Genomic DNA, 16,670 nt, shown 5'->3' with positions numbered 1-16,670 from the left:
CCTCCTGAAATCATCCAATGCGAGGTGAGAAGGGGCGGGGCAAGAAGCACCAAGTACAAGTAAACGGACGCTGAACAAACGCTCTGTTTCCTAAAGTCGGTCAATTTAGGTCACGGTGATTTTCAGAGTGTCCATCGACACCAGAGGGTGGCGTTAGTGTTCGTGAGCGTGGTTTTGGATGGAGTGGGTTGTGTCTGTGTTGTAGTTGATAGTAAATGAGGAGTTAAGAGTTCATATGGTGCAGAGACGCGTGCGCCGATTGGAGTATTAAAGGCAAATATGAACATCCGCTGTTGTTTATGGTCCTGAAACAAATCAGAATCATTGCTTGAGTCGTCTTGGGAGAAGCTACAACAACAGCTGGTGAGTGCCTCAACTTCGCAGATTATCACGCATTATCAGACTTTGACGCACGGGCGACCTGCGTGGACGTGTTTAATCCCACCATTGCCCTTTGATTTACCCCGGTCTGCAAACACCAGCACTTAACTATCCGGACGTTATTTGACGCAAAATGCATGAAGTTCAGCCTGTGCTAGCTTGCCAGACCTAGCTAGCTAGCCACAACGTGGCGCAGCTTGTTTTCTAGCGGACTCACCGAACGATATCTGCTAACTAATTAATAATTTATGAAGCCATGGAGTTTATTACTATGCGTTATGTGCCTTAAATGACCTCTTATGATGTGTCACAATGTGGTGGGAATGCTGTTTTTTCCATGCTAGCGTGCTGTCAAAAGTGTATGTTTGTTGTCAATACAGTTGTATAAATCGTATTTACGTGAAAACTCAGACTTAACTTTTAAGTCGCCTAAATAGTGGTCATTAATGAATATAAGATATTGATAAGACTTTGTATTGATAAGACTGGCGCCTGTTCACCAGTACCTGTTTATTTATTGACTTATTAAGTAGGTCAGAATCACCTGCATTATGCACGATACAAATGATCATCATGTATCACATTTAGCATCATAGCAGCTAATATTCCAATGTTCTATTTGAAAGCCAACAAATAAGCTTCTTTTCTAAGTATTGTCCTTAAAATGGAAGTTAGAAAGGTGATTCTTATTTTTGTATCCATGTTGTACTGAGCAGCCGGGACAGAGATGCTTCCCCGCTTTCCGTTATGTTACGTTTCCTGTCACAGTTTGACATCTCAGCTAAAGTTTTTATTTTTCGCCGCCATTCATTCAAAATATGAATATGAATGGCTTGGCTTCCGCTTGCTAATAGACCATCACGGTTGGTGGTGCATCAGCATAGCAGCTTTTAATTGGAGAACTGGAAGACCAACAATTCCCGTCTTTCATTCCCAGATGAGCCCGAAAAAAAAGTTGTTGTGATCATCTTTCACACACTGCGTTAGCCCTATTTCCATGGCCGTGACTCAACAGGGTTTTGTTTGGAGGGACTGCACAAGAGTCCAGACAACAGCTGAGGCTTACCAGTGTGTTTACCTGACACCATAATAGTACGCTTAATCTGCAGTCAGCGTGCACGAGTGCCATGGCTTGGAGCTCTCGATTGTTTTGTTAGGGAAGTTGGAAGTGACAAATGGGAAGTGGTTTTAGATTTTGCAATTTTGCTTCCTCACAATTTGGAAGCGTTAAAAAAAACGCTTCTAACATTTACTTTGGATTAGGCATGTTGGGTATTCATCAGTTATGTTTATTTTGTGATGTTGGTTATTGTTTGATCGCACTTTATAGACATTGAGTTCTAATGGGGGTGTACTCCTTGGTCGCAACCAGCATAGGCGCTGTTGATTCCGTCTAAAGAGCAAGGGTTGGTAAAGGGTAAAGGTGACTATAGGGCTGTTACTTCATGTTTAGAGGGCTCTAGTAATGTAAACATTGTCATTCTAAACAGGTTTTCTATGCTGTAGCTATGAAATATTCCATTTCTAAAGAGGGAACCCTACTTTCTGAAAATGGCCATATCTTGGTCACGTCTGGAAGCAATTAACTGCGATAAAAGTGGAATGACTGCATAAATAAATGTCTTTGATTTTTTTTGGTATTTCGTGGAAAAAGCCACCTTGCTTGACCCACTTTCTGCATCAAGCGTGTGCACGATCGAGCACTATCACACATGCTCACATATCCTTTCCCACTTTTTCCACCTCTCGACCCGCTGGCCCTGTTCCCATCACAGCCGTGTCCAAGCACGTCGTCGCACCTGCAACACAAACACACACACACACACAATAACGCAAACGCAGTGGTAGCGGAGGAATGTGGGCAAAGTGGAGTCGTTTAAGGTGTGTCGGAGATATGGCGACATCATAGTCACTGGTGTTTTTATTTTTTATGGTTGTTGTCATGTTGGAAATAATGCATTAATCATGCCTCAAATGACCTTTGTCATGTTTTGATGGTCGTTAACAATTAAAGTGCGAAACGCCACTTTCCAGCACTTGGGGGAGCACTGCAGCAAACACAATAGAGATCTTCCGTGTGTGTGTGTTTTCACAAGTTTCGCATACTATTCAGATTCAAAAGCTGCATAAAACATAAGTATGTTTTGCAATATGCATGAAAGGTCATTGAAGTTGTTTATGGATGAAATGAAAAATTTATATAATAATATTTAATATTTTGACTCGAAGCTGCACGGCGGTCGAGTGGTTACCGCACAGACCCCACAGCTAGGAGACCCGAGTTCAATCTCACCCTCGGCCATCTCTGTGTGGAGTTTGTATGTTCTCCCCGTGCATGCGTGGGTTTTCTCCGGGTACTCCGGTTTCCTCCCACATTCCAAAAACATGCTAGGTTAATTGGCAACTCCAAATTGTCCATAGGTATGATTGTGAGTGGGAATGGTTGTTTGTCTATATGTGCCCTGTGATTGGCTGGCCACCAGTTCAGGGTGTACCCCGCCTCTCGCCCGAAGACAGCTGGGATAGGCTCCAGCACCCCCCACGATGGTAGAAGCGGTAGAAAATGAATTAATGAATTTAAACTTGAGGCTACTTTTTTCATTAGAATATGATTTTTTGTTAATTTGACTTTATTCTTGTACAAAACTGCTCATTTTTCAATTTTTGCTGAAAGCATTTTTAAAAACCTTAAAAAATAGTTTCACCACCTGTCATCAAATTGAAGTGGTTAACTTCTTTATACACTTTCACCACGACTAAGAATGTAAAAGAAAAAAAAAGTGCATTTTCCATCATAAACTGAAATTGCCTCTCCACTTATTGAAGGTTTTATGATGGCCACAGCTAGACCCTGGAACAGATCATTAGTATTTGCATGAGTTCCTCTGGGAACATTGAAGGTGGAGTCAATGGAACCTAAAGATAAACAACCTTCTGGTTGATTGTGTAGGGCACTGTCCACAATTTATAGCTCTTTACAGGGGTACTTGTACCACACGGGAATAGTGTGCTATATTTAGTGTGTCAACAATGTGTGTGTGTGTGTGTGTGTGTACATATGTCCACTGGGCAAAAAGAGATGTATTCAAATGTGACACGTACACAGGAATAGCTGCCTCTCGTCCAAAAGATTCTGTGGCATCCTCTGGTCCAACTTTCAGCAGCATTCCTCCCGCCTCTTTCAATATGTGTGTGTGTGTGTGTGTGTGCGCGTGTGCGTATGAGAGAGAGGGATCGGTCGGTCAGGGAGTATTTTTAGTTTCTGTGAGGCAGCTGTGAGCCTGAGAGGGGAAAAAAAGCATTTGTTCTCTGCAACTTCTCCCCTTAATGTTGATCCTTTTGCTTCTTCCCTCCCCGTGCGTGTTTGTGTAGTCGCTCCATCATGGCGGGCGACATGATGCTCCTGATGCGAGGCTTGGCCAAGCTCAGCCAGGCCGTGGTTGAGACGCAGAGCGGCGCCCTACGCAGCGGGACAGGTACGTCTGTAGGTGTTGACTTGTGCGCTTTTCTGTTCCACAGAAGAATTGCTTGGCTTTGGATGCAGATAGTGAGCTAATAATGCTACATTTATTCAGATGTGGTGTGTATTTCATCCTTATTGTCGCTATATTATCACCTTTTTGGCATTTATGAACACGATAGCTGTTTATTATTGATTTTGCACTAAGCAGGCATGCCTCCAATATTGTAGTAATGTACATTGGTCACTAGGTGTCACTGATTTTTCAGTGAGACGAACACCAGACTTTGATTTGATTGCAGGTTTGAATGATCTCAAAACAGGTACAATAATAACATAATGATAATCATCATTATAGTTACTATTGCGGCCTTAAGCTACAAACTAAAACTCAACATTACTTCCTGTATGCCACCCATTCTGCTCCACCTACAAGGTAAACTGTCTTGAACGGCTATACTTCCTCGGAATATGTCTACTATTTTGGATTAATTGAATGTAAAAGTGACTATAGGGGTGTTATTTCATGTCTCAAGGGCTCTAATAATGTTAAACATATCTAGAAGATCAGAAACAGGTTTTCTATGCCATAAAGGCCAAGTACTTTGTGTAAATTCACTCATCACTGTTGTGTCTGGAACCAATGGAGGGCAATAAAGGAGGGTTTACTGTATGTATATTATTCAGGCAACATTTGAATACCCTTTTCATTCAACATGAAGGTCTTCCGGGTGTGGGCGCTGCGGTCCAAAGCTTCCAGTCGGCGGCGGAGCAAGGCCTCTCGATGGCCGTGATGAAAGTACAGGTGTGTCATCTACAGTTTAACCTTCTGGAACTTTAACCGCTAACATGTCTTCCCATCCACAAAGGAGATGTCAGGGCAGCAGCAAATGTCGTCGACGGAGTCGGACTTTCTCCAGGATGACTTTGCTGCATCAGAGTTCAGGGAGGAAGACTTTATGGCAGATCAGCAAGGAAGTGAGAAGGAGGCGGCGTCATTATTTGAGGGCTACAAGGATCCTTCCAGAGAGTTTCGTGGTGGTGGCGGCGGGCAGACCAGATCGTACCACCAGGACGCTCGGTACGACACAGCTCATTTGATAGAAATGTCGATTGTTGGCATGTTAATGTTCGTTGTTGATCCGCAGACGTTTTATGGGGAGCCAACAGTGGCTTCAAGGAGACGCTGGACCCTCAGTGCGACAGCAACGCGGCTACCATCAGGACCCGTCCTCCGTCAGCGGGCTGACGGCCGAAGACCTGGAGAAAGCCAGACAAAGCAAGACTGACATGAAACCGCACAAGCAGATGGTGATGGCGCTTTCTTTGTTGTCTTCCTCTAGAAATCCCTTGCTAATTCAGTGTTTGTTTTGATTTTAGCTGAGCGAGAGAGCCCGAGAGCGGAAGGTGCCCGTCACTCGCCTCAGCAGACTGGCTAATTTTGGAGGTAACGCTACTTTTCCACTGCACCTCGTGATCGGAACATTTATAGAAATGAAACTTTAGCGTGCTCATATTGTACTCCGTAGTCTCCTGAGGGGCACTCAGTCTCCTCTTGGATAAAATGAATGAAACAGAAGCTCCTCATTCTCCTCTTTTACATACAAGCTGGATGACAAGAGGGTTCAATCTGCATCTGTTTGTGTGTACTGGTTCTATAAGTGGAATGGACGGAGAGAGAGAGTGGGCTGTGTTCTCATTCTGCCTCGATTGGGGGAAAAAGTAGCGATGGAGGTGCTGGGCAGCGACGCCACCACCGCTTGCTGAGGCCTTTGGTCGTAAAATTATAAACAAAACGGTACAAAATGGTGCGCGTCCACACAGTTGACAGTGTCGCTGGCTACATTACGAAAACATACACACATATTGGCAACCTCTGTGTGGAGCTAATGTCTTACACAGGTACAGGATACACTCGTGGTTCAAATGTGAATGACAGTTATCCACCAGCTAAATTTCATATCGTGACAGGCCTCGGTTTTGCCATTGGCAATAGCATCTTGCATCATAACCCAGTGAAAGTGCTGATATACTGCATTTGACATGTTAGCACATCGTGACCCATATTTGGTTGATTGTGGCATGTCCAATGAATGAAAATGTGATGAATACTTTTTGGATACAAAGGGGGAAGCTCTGTAAACACCACACGTGATGGACAGGTGAAGGTTGTTTTGCCACAAGAGGCGCTTCTGGATGGGAAAGCGCCAAGATTAGCACGTAGAGGGAAATACTTCTGGGTACTTTTGGACAGGCGAGGAGAACGTCCGGTCAAAGAGGCACAGGTCGTCCTTGTTCGCTCTGCTGCTCTTGTTGCCTTGCAGATTTGTGACTCAGTGATTATGTAACGCCGTGTTGCGTAACGGACCACCATACACATACACATGTGGGTGTGGGGGGTGTGCGTACCGTGTGGGGACTATCTTGGTTATCTACCGTATGAGCGTAATGCTTTCTTTTAAATAAAGTTTTTCCAAAATTATGTTTTCAGTATTTGCCTGCAGTTGAGTTGAATAATTGATAGGCCAATATTTTTTTTGTCATGTTGTGTGACAATATTTCTGATTGTTGTTATATTCTCTACAACTTTCACAGATGACCTGCTATGATTTATTGTAATCTGACTTCATGTGTTGACACCAGGTTTGGCTGTAGGTTTGGGCATTGGCGCCTTGGCGGAGGTTGCCAAGAAGACCATCAGGCATAATGGTGCAGCAGGTAAACGCACTTACATTCACAATGAATACAGGCTCTTACAAGCTTCACTGTTTGATGAGAAGTCAAAAGTTTACCGTGTCTATCCAAAGCTTTAAATAAAGAAAAGTACAGGTATGCTTTTGTTTGCAGGCGGCTACATGTAGCTTGCACACTCCTCTTAGTCAATCCAAACAGACAGACGCCGCCCACTCTGCAGAATGAGCCTGCTAATCCTGAGCAGATCTGTTTGTTTGTGTGCTGTAATCCAGTCAGGCCGCTTGTGTGTTAAATCCCCTGCAGTCAGAATAATATGCAACCTGGTGACCCACTGACACGTTAACATGTTTGCTTCAAATCACTGCCACACAAATAAAAAGCATTTTTCTCCATGTAGGTGAACATAAAAAGTCCGTCCTGGACTCCAGTCCCTTTCTGTCCGAGGCCAACGCCGAACGCATCGTGAGAACTTTGTGCAAAGTCCGAGGGGCGGCCCTGAAACTTGGACAGATGCTCAGCATTCAAGGTGAGCTCCCACAACAGGCTTCAAATATAATTACCCCGCTCTGGGACTTTAAAGGTACCCACCTATCATGCAAATGAATAGTACTGGATGTTTGAAGCCAAAGTGAAAAGTCACTCAAGACATTTTGAAGTGTTAGGACTTTTTGAAAAGCAACTCAAGACTTGTTGGAGGCAAGTCAGTGTACTATTCCTCGGTTGCCAAATCAGTGGCCTGATCTCAACTCACTAGAGCATTTTTTCACTCAGCAAGAAGCACAAAACAGCAAGAGAATGGCGTTGTAGTCAAAGAGTTGATAGAAAATGGCTGTCGTTCCTAAATAGCAAGTGCCATATTGTTGAGAAAAGTACATGTGGTTTTGTACAAAGACAATGTCATACAGCGGGCCTGTTCTTGTCAGTCCTGGCGTTGGACACGACAGGTGAGCTACCACTGGAAGGCAGTAAACATCCCACCGTCGGGGTCGTGTTGCAGTCGTGAAGGCGTCATTATTTTTATTTATGCCTGTCCTTTGCCGGGACGTCCTTCAGCGTTCACAAACAAGTTTATCCAACGTTTTACAGCTCAGTGAGGTTTAAGTGAAGTTGATTGACAGCTGGTCGGGTGTTCTCGGAGGTGTGGACACACTTTAAATCAAAATAAAAGCCAGCACTATGAAGTGCCCTCTTTGGCCCTTGCGCCCTGAAGGAAATGAAAGAGGAGCTAGTCATCATAGTGAGACGTCATTCTGGAGGCTAAAATCACCCCTGTGCTCCTTTCCAAGTGGGTCACATCCAAAGAGTGCGCTAACCTTCAAGGCCTATTTTAACCCTGACAATAACATAGTGTGCTGCTTTGCTGTTTGACTCCCTGGTCACCTGCTGTCTTAGCATTTACTGGATGCTTTCACCTCCTAAAATTTACAGCCGAATTACGCTCTTATCATCTGCGTCTGCATAACATGTTGTCTTGAACGTGTCATATAACCTTTGGCTGATGAAAGAACACTGTAAATGTTGCTTTATGATAACTGGCCCGGTCCTGAGTTGTACACAGGGAGGTAATCAAATACGGTAATAAAACACTAAAGAATTAAAAGGTCATCACAAATAAATAAAAGCCTAAGCACTAGCAGCATTTCCATCTTAGTGTCAGACCGCTACACTGCTTTGTTGTTACTGTCACTACTTTTCCCCAAAATGCCGACTTTACTTTTATTTACGTTTATTGTCATTTTTTATGTGTCAGACACTTTCTCTCCAAAAGAAATTCACATTTCCAGCAGCTCTGCAAAAGTCTCATGATAAACTTAATGACATAATAATAACATTAACGTAATAATAATAATAACATAAGTTACATTAACGCCCCGTTTGGACTTTTAGGAAAAGCAATCAGACTGCACTTCCGGAATAACTAACAAAAAACAGACTGTGTACATATATTTATACTGTTGATTCTGTATATTTTGTATTTTTCATTCTTTTTTAATAGATGTGTCTGCACCTACTATACCAAAACAAATTCCTGGTATGTGTTTGATCATACCTGGCAATAAACCCTTTTCTGATTCTGATAAACATAATTAGAATGTATTTATTCCCAAATTATTCAAAATTTGGAAAAACACATTTTTTTCATATTTCAATTTTACGCAGCTAAGATGCTGTTATTTTTCCACATAAAATGATGCCTTTTTCCTCTTTAATATTTTCCAGCATTTTTTCTGATGTTTGGCTTTGGTTTTTGTGAAATTGCTGATTTCTACGTTTTTGCTGCTGTTGGGTTTGCTTGTTAAATTGCATTTTTAGAATGTACTGCGATACCCCCGATTTAAGCAAAGGGAAATGTTCTGTAACTTACTTTTAGCAAATGCGTGTTTATGGTTATTTCATACAAGTGTATGTTTTGGAATATTTTAGTTTCACATAAAAACTAGTCACTGGTTTCCCTGAGTGCCATGAGATGCAACCTGCGTACCAGCAGTGGTTCTGCTACCGCAGTTTGAGAATCAGTGCTCCAGTGTTGGCCAAATAGTGAGCCCACATTGAAGTATTATTTGTTACAATTTGGCTACTTTTTGTTCGTCATTGCAAGATGAAAGAGGTGAGAATGTATGAAGAGCTTGAGCTTGCCAAATAGTGAGCCAACCAGTGTTTGTTAATGATGACCATGTGAGTGCGTATGGTCAAGTGGTAGCCCAAATGTGAAAGTTCAGGTTCAGTTACCGTGATCACAATGCTCTGAATCTGTTTACCATGGATTATGCTTTATGGCTGTGACTTTTCTGTATCAGATGATGCATTCATCAACCCGCAGCTGGCCAAGATATTCGAGCGAGTGCGGCAGAGCGCCGACTTCATGCCTATCAAGCAAATGACGGTAATTTTCCTCATGTTTCATGCTTTCATTGGAGCTGACCTGAACATGATCGCTTTCCTTGTCACCACTGTGCTGATGCATGTACTGTCATTAACACTTGTAGGATGCCTGGTGGGGTACGTTGTGGTTACCTACACTGTGCATAGTATGCAGTTTAGTTAGAAATAGGAATGTTATCCTTGATGATTACAATTTTTCACAAGAAAATATGGACGTGGAGAAATGCAAGACAAACCCGCTGACGTGTGTGTGTTTGTTTTGATGGTGTGCAGAAAGCCTTAAACAGCGATTTGGGTCCAAACTGGCGAGACAAGCTGGAGTCTTTCGAGGAGCGTCCTTTCGCAGCGGCGTCCATCGGCCAGGTCCACCTGGCCAGGTTGAAGGACGGCCGGGAGGTGGCCATGAAAATTCAGGTGGGGCTTTGACACTGTGTGTGTCTACACAACACACACATATGCACTCATGTTGTGGGAGGACCACTATTTGACTTGTGTATCTTGTGTACACATTACACAACAAAAAGAACCCGCAGCTTGTCTTGACAAACTTCACGTTTGTTTATCTTTCATTCTTTCAATGTAACACCCTCTATTGGACAATACATATCCTCTTTGAGTGGCCATACTAACTGAAAGTAGCAGTGGGTGACTTAGGGCACGGCGTGAATCATACACACATTTTATATGTTTTAAAAATTTTAAATAATCTAGTCTTATTTTGTTATTTTTCAAGTAATTAAAAGGCATTTATTGGGAGTTCTTAACAGGAAACCAGGGAAAACTCACCGACGCACGGGGGGAGAAAATGCAAACTCCACACAGTTTTCTCCCTTTTGGGGGGTGCTGGAGCCTATCCCAGCTGTCTTTGGGCGAGACGCGGGGTACACCCTGGACTGGTGGCCAGCCAATCACAGGGCACATATAGACAAACAACCATTCACACTCACATTCATACCTATGGACAATTTGGAGTCGCCAATTAACCTAGCATGTTTTTGGAATGTGGGAGGAACGCCGAGTACCCGGAGAAAACCCACGCATGCACGGGGAGAACATCCAAACTCCACACAGTGATGGCTGTTTGTGGAATTGAACTCTCATCTCCTAGCTGTGTGGCCTGTGCGCTAACCACTCGTCTACCGTGCAGCCCGGCTCAAAACGTAACACCTGCAAACACCGAATCTCCTGTCATTATTCATTTATATGCTCCCCTGTTGTATACAATATACTTCTATTTATCATTTAGCATCTTTGAGTACCTTTTCACAATGCTGTTAGTATAACACAGGTTGTTACATTAGAGCTGGTTATGTTGAATTGTATTACTTTTAATATATTATGTATCATCGTGTTGGTGCAGCCGTGAGCTAAAAATAGTTTTTAAATGATTAATCCTCTCTTGCTCAGTACCCCGGTGTGGCCCAAAGCATCAACAGTGATGTCAACAATCTGATGACAGTGCTGAATATGAGCAACGCGCTGCCTGAAGGTACACACACACACACAGTGCTGTATGTGTATGCAGTACATACAGTATATTGTCTTACATCATGTTTACATGTCAATGTGGCTTGCAGGTCTGTTTCCAGAGCACCTGATAGACGTGATGAGGAGGGAGTTGGCGCTGGAGTGCGACTACATCAGAGAGGCTCAGTGTGCTAAGAAATTTAGGTGAGCTTCAGCTGAAAGTAATGGAAAGTAAACATCTTGGATCATCTACCAGGGTAGCTGTGTTTGACCACGTTTTTTTTTTGTCCACCGTTTTTGACATTTACAGTCAAAAAATGGCTTTTCCTTGAAATGTGTTTCTAATCTGCCTAAGGGAGCTGCTGAAGGACCACCCCTTCTTCTACGTGCCGGAGGTGATCGATGAACTCAGCAGCCGCCATGTTCTCACCACAGAGCTGGTCCCTGGATTTCCACTGGACCAGGCCGAGGGCCTCCCGCAGGAGCTGAAGAACACGGTACGGACTCCATCCATCTCCATAATGAACACTTTCATTAGTGCTAGTTGGACCTCTAGTGGCAAGAGATGGAACCCCTCTTTTCATCAGCGGCGTTTGTTTTTTTTTTTCCAGATCTGTGAGAACATCCTGATCCTGTGCCTCAGAGAGCTGTTTGAGTTCCGCTACATGCAGACCGATCCCAACTGGTCCAATTTTTTGTACGACCCACAAACGCACAAGGTGAGTCACTGGAGGAGGAGAAGTTCGCTCCAACGGCTTCACCTCTCCGCATCTGTCTGCAGGTGGCGCTGCTGGACTTTGGAGCCACCAGAGGATTCGATCAAAGCTTCACCGACATCTACATAGAAGTAAGCCTCGCCTGGTCCACTTGGAACTTGCATGCAGAAGATGAGTGTTTTTTAAAGTGACGTCACTGCAGGTGATCCGCTCGGCCGCCTTGGGGGACCGAGAAGGCGTTAAGAATAAATCCATCGAGATGAAGTTTCTCACTGGCTACGAATCCAAGGTAACGCACTTTGTTTTGCAGGTGCTTGCGGTCTGGTACTTGGTACTTTTGAATAAACAAACATGCTCATGTGAGATTAGCCCTGTTGTTGCAGTACAATGTACTCCACAGTCTCCACTTGGTTGCCTCAGTCTGCTCCCCGATAAAAAGCAGTAAATACAGCAGACGCTCCTTCTTCCTCTGCTGTTCTTGCTTGTTAGCGTGTCGCCTTACCACCGGTGCATTCAATGCAGCTTGGTTTTCGCAGCTTCTGGTGATGGCGTGACTATTTTCAGAGGCAATTGATGCCAAGACATGATGGTAGTGCAATTACTAGTGTGTACTGCAACTCCAAATTAAAACATTAGCAAGACGTCAGGTCATGTGGAGGATTAATTTGGGCTTAAATTAAATACACATGAAGCAAAATTCATCAGATAATTGAAACATGAAATAAAAGTAACATAAATATGATAATTCAAAACAATTAGCACATTTCATGACCAATATATTTTAGCACAATATTTTGTGACGTTATTATTTTTAGATTATTATATTATTTATTAATGAAGAATACCCTAAATCAATTGAATCTGTCAGTCACCCATGAATGATGTGGCGGGTGGGATCAATGATGTGATTGATCAGTTATTTTGATGTAATATTTTAGATCGACTTAATAGCCATTTAATCCTAGCAGAGGTAAGGTGGGATACATTGTGGTGGTCTACAACATACATGTTTATTTTATTAACAAGTATATTATTATTCTATGTCTGTACACCTGCTGGCGTCTGCGTCTAGGCCATGGTGAACGCCCACGTGGACGCGGTGATGATCCTGGGCGAGGCCTTTGCGTCGTCTGACGCCTTTGACTTCGGCGCCCAATCCACCACCGAGCGCATCCACAACCTCATCCCCGTCATGCTGCGCCACCGCCTGACCCCGCCCCCAGAGGAGACGTACTCCCTGCACCGCAAGATGGGCGGTTCCTTCCTCATCTGCTCCCGCCTCCACGCCAAGCTGCGCTGTAAGGACATGTTCCACGCCGCCTACCAACGCTACTGGGAGGGGCGCACGCCGCCATCCAGCTCAGCCTGAATGATGTTTTGCTCTTTTTTTCTGTCTTTTGACGGACGGGTCCGAGGACCAATCGCAAATGCCAAATATTTGTGGAGGCGGTGAGGTTTTAAAGCACACACTTTGTATGTTTTGGACAGCAAAGTTGGGATGAGACGTGGGCTGGGCCAGGACTGAAAGCGCTCATGTTGGCATTTTTATCTCTGCTGCATTTTTGCTATTGTTGATAGGCCTTCAGGACAATCAGGGTACCAGAAGACACCTTCAGGAACACCGTGAGCAATAATAATAGTAAAAGGACGACATCGGCCAGTGTGGACCGGGACTTAACGTGTCCATGTCCTCAGTTTTTCTGCTTCAGCCTTTAAATGAGCACAATCAACGTACACTGGAAATGCAAAGTTTGTTGATTTCAGTTTTTGTAGGCTAAATATAGCGAGCATTAAGTTTTAAATGAAGCTCAGGGTGATTTTACTCCTATATAATGTCTACAGAAATATATCCATTTTCCTCCATTTTTTGTGGGACCTGGTGGGAGCGTTTGGATGTAAGTAGGTGATTAAAAACAAAGATGATTGCAGTGAGGCTTGGGATTTGTCTTTTTAAATGTAGTTATTCCCCTGGTAGTATCTAATAGTGTACAACTTTACTTGTGTGGTTTGTGAATGTGTCATGCAGTTCTCCGCCTAAACACGAGGGGCGCTGTTTTCCGAAGATATCTATTGTAGTGCACAAGTGCAACCACAACTATAGTCGTCTCTCCAATGCGACATCGCTATATCTCGTTTTTCCGGACATTAATAAATTGGCGCTATTTCGTGGTAGATTATGATTGTACGATTATAACATTGAGACATTACCTTAAAACTGCCTGAAGTCAGCCATGGCAAGCCCCATATAACCGAGTGAAAAAGAACCTCCAATTCCACGTGGAAGTGGTAAGTTTTGGGCTTAAATTTCGAATAAATAAATTCGAGGCTATTTAGTTCAATGGCTTGTTAGCTTGTAGCTTGCTAGCTAGCTACAAGAGAGAATAATAGGAGGGAAAAGATGACTAGGCGTGTTATTTAATGTATGATAATGCTAAAAAAAATTAAAGTCATAAACAGGTTCCTATGCTCTAACTATTAAAGTGCTCATTTTTATTGAATCCAATATCGCTGATATTAATTTATCGGTCGGGCCTGGAACCAAATAACCGCTACAAACGAGGTACGACTGTAGACGATATGTATATGATTGCTGTTTGGTGGTTGACTGTGGCTCACTAATAGCCATAAAATATTGAAATACAAGTGATATGTTGTATTCTGGCCACTAGTTGTCAATTATGACAAAACAGCGATGACAGATTACTGTCACACTGCGTGTAGTCGGCCATAGCATGGCCACCTTTTTTGTATTGTAATACACGTAGCTCACCAGCAGATGGCAATGTCGGAATATAACCCTATTGACACAAAACTAAGTCATACAGCTTAAACTTAAACGCCAATAACATTGTTAAAATAATTAAAAAAATTATAATCTTGATTAATTAAATTTTTGTCAACATGCAAAACCAAATAAATCATAATAAATAATGCCAATTCGTAGTGAAGTTTCTTTAATTGGAAGCTTTGTCACTGAAATGTGGTTCAAATGAAGTTTAAGTGGTGTGTATATATAAGTGCTGTCTGGCTTCATTAGAATGTTACTGTAAGGTTATGACCTGAGATAGTTTGGAGGCTAAAATAGCCATTTGTGTTTTGTTTTATTTAGTTTTATTGACCTCCCACGTTGACAAGTTGGTGGGAATGTCCTTCTGGCGACGGCCACGGATGTGTTGTTTAACCGTGGAAACATCTCCACTGTCTCAAATGTTTACTTAACTGCAGAGACGCTTTGGTCACATGCCAGCCAGTGAGCAGAGAGCATCCTTATTTGGTCAGAGAGGCCTGTCACGGCGTCTCAACAAAAGAAGTCCCCGGTGTCTTTGCTTTTCATCTTTTTCATTTCCAAATAGTCCTGTTCATTTTATTTTCCTTGTGCAAGGTTTTTATTCACCTTGTATTTGTCATGATTGGGGATTTTTTCAGCACATTGTTCAGTTTTTGAGGGAAGAGCCATCCTTGGTTACAAACAGGAAGCAATTTGCATATGTTTTGTGTGTGTGTATGAGATAAAAAATAGAGAGAGGAGATAACATGTCAAGCATGTAGAAGACGGGAAAGTCTTCATTGAGCCTCCTTTTCAGGCGTCTCCACTCAGCACTTTCAGACTGAATAAATGAAAACAAGCAGTGACTCAACTTAAAGTACTTTAATGGCAACGTTGTTATTGTTTACGGTCAAAACCATATGCATGCAAGAACACTTTTGACCGTTTTATTTGAAAACACCAGAGCTAAAATAAAACAAAGAGTAATGTAACAATTTGTACATTAAAACAGTAGAATGGAGGCTAAAATTAGAACTCAAATCTTATTACAGCTAATGCACAGTTTCCCTGCCAAGTTTGGATTATCTTGGATTTTTCTCTTGCAAGATTATCCCTTTAAAAAAAAAAAGCTAGCTCACACTTGGAGAAAAAAAAGTGGTAATACACACACAGAAGTGAGAGGCAATTATCACAAGCGACATCCCATAATAGCATGTGACTTGCAGCTTTTTAAAATCAAACTCCTGCACGGGGAAAGTATGCTTTTTGTATGTAAACATTGTTAGAATTGAACAACAATGTGTAATCACATGTATGACTAAGTACATGCATGTTTTTTTCTTAAAATGTAACAATCTTGACTAAAATGATATAAAAGTCAGCAAAAATCAATGAAGCAACATTTACATCACAAAAGTAGCAATGTCCTGTCTTTCTTTTGTTTACCAGATGCATTTCACCAACCCAAAACACCAAAGAACAACAACAAAAGTCCTCCTCTGCTGAAATCCTTTGACTTTGTGGAAGATTATATCAATTAAAAAAAAAGTAACCACTTCCTGTTTTTCCACTTCCTGGTTTTGTTGAAGCTAGCAGCTAGCATGACTCAGCTGGCTAGCAAGCTAGCTAACATTTTGGTGATTAATTCCTCTTTTTGCAGTTAACTTGCAAAACGCAGACGCAGCTAACGTTTAAAGGAGGTGTTTCCGGGTAGGCCAAAAAAGACGGCCCAGGAGGGTCCTCTCAGACGTCCTGTGGAACGCTCTGGTCCCGGTAGCCTGCATAGAAAGCAGACAAGATAGAAGGTATTTCCTTTTGTTTCATTTCAAACTTTTTGTAGGTTCCTGGAAACTCATTTTGAAAAAAAAAATCTGGAACTCAGAATTAGATTTCGTGTTTTTTTGCAATGAATTGTGTGGCTAATGAATGATTTCTGAACAAAAAGAGCAATAAGTCCATTTCAACCTATCAAGGGACCCGAAGAAAGTTGTTTCTGGAAAAGGCGCATGAACATAAAAGAAAAGAATAATAAATATAAATAATAAAAATATGTTGGATTATTATTATATTATTATTATTTTAACCATTTAAGGCAAGCATGTTTACCAAACACTACTATTTGTAATTGAATAAAATACAAAAAAATAGAAATAATAAAATTAGTTTCATTTAATATTTGATGATGATGATGATTATCATTATTAGTGGCAACAACATTGATTTAAAAAATTTTTTTGTGTCACATTTACAAGCAACCACAAAGTCCTCTTGTGAGAAAATGTCAGTTTGGGCCTGGAATATA

The 16,670-nt window shown here is 42.2% G+C and overlaps 1 protein-coding gene and 2 long non-coding RNA genes across 3 annotated transcripts in view; 2 read left to right on the top strand and 1 right to left on the bottom strand.

Annotated features, from left to right (window-relative positions):
- The first annotated feature begins 52 nt into the window (after nt 1-52).
- Nucleotides 53-13,533, top strand: coq8aa (coenzyme Q8A, genome duplicate a). Its single transcript, XM_058056256.1, has 17 exons — nt 53-363; nt 3,754-3,857; nt 4,564-4,646; nt 4,711-4,922; nt 4,990-5,152; nt 5,222-5,288; nt 6,485-6,559; nt 6,933-7,061; nt 9,334-9,419; nt 9,692-9,832; nt 10,826-10,907; nt 10,996-11,089; nt 11,241-11,382; nt 11,497-11,604; nt 11,667-11,732; nt 11,804-11,890; nt 12,674-13,533. The coding sequence occupies exons 2-17, from the start codon at nt 3,764-3,766 to the stop codon at nt 12,968-12,970; spliced, it is 1,926 nt and encodes a 641-aa protein (XP_057912239.1). The 5' UTR covers nt 53-363; nt 3,754-3,763; the 3' UTR covers nt 12,971-13,533.
- A 366-nt stretch (nt 13,534-13,899) lies between these two features.
- Nucleotides 13,900-16,670, top strand: part of LOC131106819 (uncharacterized) — a 17,505-nt gene continuing 14,734 nt past the window's right edge. Inside the window, exons 1-2 of the long non-coding RNA XR_009120144.1 lie at nt 13,900-15,916; nt 16,029-16,173. This is a non-coding gene — a long non-coding RNA (uncharacterized LOC131106819). The remainder of the gene's footprint in view (nt 15,917-16,028; nt 16,174-16,670) is intronic.
- Nucleotides 15,236-16,670, bottom strand: part of LOC131106820 (uncharacterized) — a 3,354-nt gene continuing 1,919 nt past the window's right edge. The window contains exon 2 of the long non-coding RNA XR_009120145.1: nt 15,236-16,146. This is a non-coding gene — a long non-coding RNA (uncharacterized LOC131106820). The remainder of the gene's footprint in view (nt 16,147-16,670) is intronic.

The sequence above is a fragment of the Doryrhamphus excisus genome, chromosome 19 (genome assembly GCF_030265055.1).
Source record: "Doryrhamphus excisus isolate RoL2022-K1 chromosome 19, RoL_Dexc_1.0, whole genome shotgun sequence".
Taxonomy (NCBI): Eukaryota; Metazoa; Chordata; class Actinopteri; order Syngnathiformes; family Syngnathidae; genus Doryrhamphus; species Doryrhamphus excisus.
Note: the sequence above shows the minus strand (reverse complement) of the source record. Positions and strands in the feature narration are given on the sequence as shown.